General features: G+C 35.6%; 1 protein-coding gene across 2 annotated transcripts in view; it reads left to right on the plus strand.

Annotated features, from left to right (window-relative positions):
- Positions 1-7,367, plus strand: part of Kifap3 (kinesin associated protein 3) — a 147,674-nt gene that overhangs the window by 36,380 nt on the left and 103,927 nt on the right. For both annotated transcript variants that reach the window (XM_005363986.3, XM_005363985.3), the window contains exon 9: positions 5,939-6,117. In XM_005363986.3, coding sequence (XP_005364043.1) covers positions 5,939-6,117 — 179 coding nt within the window. The remainder of the gene's footprint in view (positions 1-5,938; positions 6,118-7,367) is intronic.

The raw sequence follows: 7,367 nt of genomic DNA on the forward strand, positions 1-7,367 counted from the left end.
GTGTTCATAGGTTTGTGGGTTAAAGTCAGGGTCTTCTATTCGATTCCATTGGTCGACTTCTCTGTTTTTATGCCAATACCAAGCTGTTTTCACTACTGTAGCTCTGTAATAGAGTTTGAAGTCAGGGATGGTAATACCTCCAGACAATCCTTGATTCTATAAGATTGTTTTGGCTATCCTGGGTTTTTTGTTTTTCCATATGAAGTTGATTATTGTCTTCTCCAGATCTGTGAAGAATTTTGATGAGATTTTGATGGGGATTGTTGAAATAATCTTTCATGTCTTTTGTTCAGTCCTTAGTGGGATTGTTCTCTATGCATATATGTATATGCATTATATGTATGTGTGTGTGTGTGATTATATGATCTGTTTTATATAAGTCTTTATAAAATACATGATTTACTAAGACTTTCAGTCTGTGGTTATATCTTTTTACTCACTAAATTATGTCTTTTGAAAATCGGAATTTCTAATTTTTGTGAGTTATAATTTGTTTAGTCTTTTTATGAATCATGTTTTTTGACATTGCATCTAAAACATTGTACCTAACTGGAGTGTACAATGATTTTCAGCTATGTTTTGTTCTAGAAGTTCTATCACTTCAGGGTTTGCAACTAAGTCAGTGATGCATTTTGAATACATTTGAATGAATCAGCTCTTTGTTTGTTTTGCTTATGAATGTGTTGCTATTCATGCACCTGTTTGTTTCTAAGACTACTTGCACATAGATGTGCATGTCTGCTTGGCACCCTGTCCTCTTCTGTCCATCACTTTTGTGTAGTTTATTGCTGGTAGCACAGTGCTCTGATTATAGAAAAGTTTTACATAACTTTGTTTTAAGTATAAAACAGAAAAAAAGACATATTCAACGTGGTCACATGGAGAAGAGGAGCAAAGATCTAGGAAGAACCAATCAAGTATTTTTTTGGTATTCTGAAGTGAAATCAATATTTAAATAGAGGGTCAAAAATTTGCACCTCTAAGCATTCCTGGTCAAGGTGTGGTCCATCCCACTATTGACCTATCCTTGTCTGGGCTTCAGTCTTACCCTGTAGGGTGATCTGAGAAGTCCTTAGAATGTGTAGAAGAAGTCTCTTTATCAGAAATAAGGTCCCCCTCTGGCTGTGACTTTTTCCTGAGGTTAGAGGTTTTTCATTAGTACCAGGTAACCATGTAAGAGCCATTTTTCATAACCTCAGACTTTAAGTTATTTTTGGAAGGTTGGCACAAACAATTCCATCTTGTTGGTTTGTGAAAGGGTCTTATCATAAATCCTAGGCTGCCCTCAAAATTATGATCCTCTTGTTTGAGTTTTCCTGAGGTGGGTTCCATGCCCACTGGGACTATTTCAGTTCTGACGGTCTCCCTAACACTATTCTCTCAGTACTTTCTGAAGACATTGTTGATTAACCATCTGATGTTTTGTTCTCCATTGTTTCACAATGCTAGGGAAAGACTGATCCTGGTTGGTCTGATTTCGACCCACACTGGGGAAAGATGTCAAAGAGTTAGTGCCAATAAGCCCTTTAGGCCCAATTTAAGCAATGAAATATAGAAGATATGGCTCTTAAGACAGGTTTATCTGAAGTTCATTCTGCTTTTCCTGTAGGAAATGTCATAGCATTTCAGAAATGTTTAGGCTCCCTTGTCAGATGCTGTAGTCCTGTAGAATGTTAACAGTTTACTTCTAAGACTTTATAGATGCACAACTATAAGATAATACACACTGATTAGCTAGAAGGCTTTACAGAGAACACAGCAATAAAAAATAAAACTATTTTGAAAAATAAGAATTTGGATACATGCTAACAAATATCTAATGGTTCTCAATCTTTAAAAGGCTTATATTGTTTTTATATAGGAGTAGTCTCACATTCTCATACAGGTGTTGTGGCTTCTTGAATCTTTTTGTCCTCAGAGTTAGCTCAGACTTTTTATACTGGTCCATGGTCAGAGGGAAGCAGGGCATATTCTGGCCTGCTGTACTGTTAGTTCAGGTGGCTGAAGCGATCTCTCCTTGATCTGCTACAGGTGCATTGTTCTGAGCCACGGCTCTTGCCTACTTTGCATGGGTGAACTTTACATGCTTTTTAACTTAGTTAATTTTATATAATACGTGAATTTTACATGCACAACTATACATGTTTCTAGTCAGATGTGTATGTTGGTGGAGGCCACTTGTGTGTTTCTGGGCACTCAGACTCAAAATAACCACACAGAAACTATATTATTTAAATCACTGATTGGCCAATCACTTAAGCATACTGCTAGCTAGCTTTTATATCTTTGGTTAACTAATTTCTATTATTTTATATTTTACCATGAGGCTCATGGCCTACTGGCAAAGTTCCGACTGGCGGCTCCATGGCTTCTCATGACTCCACCTTCTTTCTCCCAGCATTTAGATTTTTTTTTTTTTTTTTGGTTTTGGTTTTTCAAGACAGGGTTTCTCAGTGGCTTTGGAGCCTGTCCTGGAACTAGCTCTGTAGACCAGGCTGGCCTCGAACTCACAAAGATCCGCCTGCCTCTGCCTCCCGAGTGCTGGGATTAAAGGCGTGCGCCACCACCGCCCAGCTTTAGTTTAGTTTTTCTACCTAGCTCTATTCTGCCCTGTCTATAGGCCCAAAGTAGTTTCTTTATTAACCAATAGTATCACAGCATACAGAGGGGAATCCAACATCATGTGTAGGGCATCAAATATTCTAAAATCAACTTAAAATAGTTGCCTTCAACACAGTCATTTAAAGACTACAGCACAAGATGATCATTTCTTTAGCATATTTGGGGTTTAATTTGCTCTATTTTGTTGTTTTTCTATGGAAACTGAGGTCACTTTTTTGGTTCTAAAACACAAATGTTCCTTCTGTCAGCAACCCACATATTTTCAACTGTTTTGTTTTCATTTGTAATTTTATTTAGTTGAAGTTAATTTCCATTTTATTTTTGTTTGTTTTAACCCATAGGTTAAACAGCAGTATTCTGTCCATATGAGTAGGGCTTCTCTAGAAATCTTAGTATCATTAATCTTTAATTTCACTGTCATTAGAAAATATGCTTTCTATGCTTTCACTCCTTTGAGATTTTCTGAGTCTTATTTTATGGTCTGGAATATAGTCTTTCTCAGTGAAGGTCATATGTACACTTGAATATGCAGCCATGGGGTTTCGTTTTCAGTTGTCTGTATTCAAGTGTACATCATTAACTTGTCTCATATTAAGTTTTCTGTCAAGTGATATCTCATTTATTTATGGAATAAAGCTATTTTTTTGACTGCATGTGATGGCAGGTACTTGTAATCCTACCCCTTAGGAAGATACTGCAGGAAGATTACAGATTTAAGGTCAACCTGGGCTCCTTAGCAAGGCTCTGCCTCAGAACACAAATACAAGCAAACAGAAAACATTTTTCTCTTTTTTCAACTGTAAAATCTGTTACATTATAAATCTTATATTTAATTTTGACATTTTATAATATAGAAATGAGTTTAAACATTGATATGTATAGTGATCATTTCCATTGATTTTATTAATTTGTGGACATATATTCCTTTCTACTCTTAATTTTTGTCTAAGGGATTTCCTTTAATATTCTTTATAAATCAAGGTTCACTGGTAAAAATGTTTATTTTTGTTTAATCTTTTGACATTTGGAAATATCTTTTTCTTTCTTTTAAAATATTTTAATGGGGTTTGGAATTCTAGGGAAAACATTTCCTTGTGCTCTGTTGATGTTGGAAAATTTACCCTATTAGGGCTAGAGAGTTGGATTAATGGAACACTGGCTGCCTTTCTAGAGAACACAGTTTGATTTCCAATGCTTTTCTTTGTGAACTATTGGCTTCCATCAGACCCTTCAGTCCATTAGCTTTGCTTAGAGATTGGTTGGGTTTTGCCTGACTTCTTTCTGGTGTGGTGATGTTGAAACTCCCCAGACAGCTTTCTCGGCAGTCACATGGCTATTTCCTTTGTTTCCTACCTCTCAGATTACTCTATACTTCATTATGTGATGTCTATTTTGTGAAAAACTGAGCTTGTGTATTCTAATCTTTTGTTGTTTTGTTTCTATGACAATTTAAGGCCAATGCCTACTGTAATGAAGTAGTTCAAAGTGGCTTTCTTAAAACCATGGAAATTATTCTCTCACAGTTCTGAAGGCTAGAAGGCCAAAATCAATGTGATCTCAGGATCATGTTTCTTCTGCTGGTTCTAGAGAAGAATTGCTTATTACCTCTCTGTCATGTTAGCATTTCTCAACTGTCTGATATTTCTTGGCTTGTTGCTAATCACTCCAGTGCCTGCTTTCATCTTCAACTAGGGCTTCAACTACTGGATTAAGAGTATCTCTTAATTCATTATTACATCATTTTATGTACTACAGTTGTAAAGTTGATATTTCCAGATAAAACCCAATGCTAAGATCCTATTAAATTTTAGGTAGGCACTTTTCAGCTTACTATGTCTACTTTACAGAAGGTTTCTGTATGCTTTCAGCATAGCTTTAAAGTCTTGCATTATCTTACATGGAAGCTTGGCATAATGCAGCAGCATAGATGACTGAGCTTGAGACTCCGCTGAGCTTGTGTTTTCATTTAGTTCTGCTGCCTCCTACCTGTGTAGACAGGGAAAGTTGCTTAAGTTATGTATTTCCCATCTTTAAGATGTTTATGTTATTTTGCTTATAAATATTTTAGAATTAAAATGAGTTGTTTATTTTTGTTTAGTATAATAACTGTCATACAGGCACATATCATTTGCCTTTCTGTCGTAAATATTTGCTGAATAGATATTCATCAACTTACATTAATATATTTAAGCACATGTATATATTTCCATCTTCTTTGCACAAAGGTTTCAAGGTGGATAATAAGAACTATTAAGAGAGGACTGGGGAAGGTGTTGCACACCAGTGCCTCTAGCATTGGGGAAACTTAGATGGGAATAGCACAAGTTCAGAGCCAGCATGGGTTAATGGTGAACTCCTGTCTAAACAGACAGAATCATAGATAAAATGTTAGAATAATGAGTAACATTCAGACTTTAAAGAGAAGGCAAAAGGATTATATTCATCAATAATATACATAATTTTGACAGAAAAACATCTTTTAAGTATTACTATGAAACTTCCTATCAAGGCAATGAAAACTACTACCTGCCAGTGGATCATACAATTCTCACTTTCAGAAAGGACTGTGGAGTTTCTGTAGGGAACTGATGTCATTATTGCAGGCCTCTAAAGGAAACTGTACTTAGAACTAGTAGAGCTTGCCCTTAGCACCATCTGACATAACAGTTGTACTTCTTGACTCTTGTAGTGACTAGCAGAAGATGTTATTAAATGTGAGAAATAGATACTTTCATATCCTCAGATGTGTCAAATGTATCCCTAGGGTGGCAAGAAACTGTTGGAGATTAAAATTTTGTTTAATGATAACTCCTTATTTTTGTATGTATAAAGTTATTCCCCTTGTTTATTATTTGCCTATTAATTTTTGTCATTTATTTACTATTAAACTCGAAGCTTCTGGAGAGTGCAAACCATTAGACTCGTTCTTATGGTCTTGGCTTCATAAGAACATAGTGCACACAGAACACGTGACATGGCAGCAGAAATGAGGTTACTGGGCACAAGGTGGCTTGGGTATGCTGCAGAGTAAGGAGGATTAGCAAAAACAAAGGAAATTTGAAAATACATAATGAAGTTTAATATATTGTATGTTAACTAAAACCTTAATAAAGTAGATTAATTAAAGGAATATCCTGTGTTTTATAATATCCATATCTCATTTGATAAAGTTTGAATGTTTTAATTATGTTAAAAATTTTAAAATAATATAGAACCTTTTTAGAACTGTGTCCATGACCTTGGTAAGTAGAACTGATTTTTTAAATTATTGATTCAATATGCCAGCCATTCAACTCTCATGTGTTTTCTTTCTCAGTTGCTCTCTATTTACTTTTGAATCTTGCTGAGGACACACGTACAGAACTGAAGATGAGGAACAAGAATATAGTTCACATGTTGGTGAAGGCTCTTGATCGGGACAACTTTGAGCTGCTCATTCTAGTTGTGTCATTCTTAAAGAAACTCAGTATTTTTATGGAGAATAAAAATGATATGGTAACGTACAAAGCTATTTCAAATGGTCTATATTAGCTGTTTTTAAGTTAACATATTCTGATAAACTAAATATTTTTAATCCCTACTAAGGTAATTTATAGTAAGTGTAACAGCTTCATTAGGAAATATAGCCAATATCATCACTCTTCTAGATAATTGCATCTTTCTAGATAAAAGTATTGTCTAATATGACATAGAATAGACACACATGATATCTTTAAAATAATAGCTTAAACTTCAGGTTCATTTGGTGTTTAACTATTTTACGTTTTGCATTTCTGATTTTAGTGTATGCAGTTTAGCCCAAATGCTTATATTTAAGTATGATCAACCTTGAAGTGGTCAACCTACCAGATATATCTCAACATTAGTTTTCATTTTCATTTAAATCCAGCAATATAGAATCAGAAGATAGAAAGCTGTACATCTCATCATACATCAGTTTTTTTGGGGGAAGAAAATAATGAGGTTCAACAAAGTTAATTTCTCATCCAGAGTTATTACAGCTGTTTAATCTTATCTTATATGTGACAGCATCTTATGAAATTAGTATTTTAGAACTAAGCTAGACATTATGTGCCTCAATACATGTAGTCACTCTAGCTTCCTGATTTTGCCCTGAGATAGCAAAGGATCACATTGTATATATACTACTTGTTTATCACATTCTGTATTTACTACTTATTTATCACATTGTGTATTTACTACTTGTTTATCACATTGTATATATATATACTACTTGTTTATCACATTGTGTATATACTACTTGTTTTATTTGTCCACTTTTCAGACGCAGGAATTATTTATTTATTTATTTATTTATGGAAAAAAATTTCTGCCTCCTCCTATCCACCCATTTCCCTCCTCTTCCTCTCACTCCACTCCCCCTTCCCCCACTCATTTCTCCCTCCCTCTCCAGACCGAAGAGCAGTCAGGTAGAAAGTCCAAGGTCCTCCCCCCTCCATCTAGGTCTAGAAAGGTGAGCATCCAAACTGGCTAGGCTCCCACAAAGCCAGAACATAAAGTAGGATCAAACACCAGTGCCATTGTCTTTGGCTTCTCATCAGTCCTCATTGTTCAGAGAGTTCGGTTTTATCCCATGCTTTTTCAGTTCCAGTCCAGCTGGCCTTGGTGAGCTCCCAATAGATCAGTCCCTCTGTCTCAGTGGGTGGGTGCACCCCTCACGGTCCTGACTTCCTTGCTCATGTTCTCCCTCCTTCTGCTCCTCATTGGGACCTTGGGAGCTTATT

This window comes from Microtus ochrogaster, assembly GCF_000317375.1.
Source record: "Microtus ochrogaster isolate Prairie Vole_2 chromosome 6 unlocalized genomic scaffold, MicOch1.0 chr6_random_2, whole genome shotgun sequence".
In the NCBI taxonomy this organism is placed as follows: Eukaryota; Metazoa; Chordata; class Mammalia; order Rodentia; family Cricetidae; genus Microtus; species Microtus ochrogaster.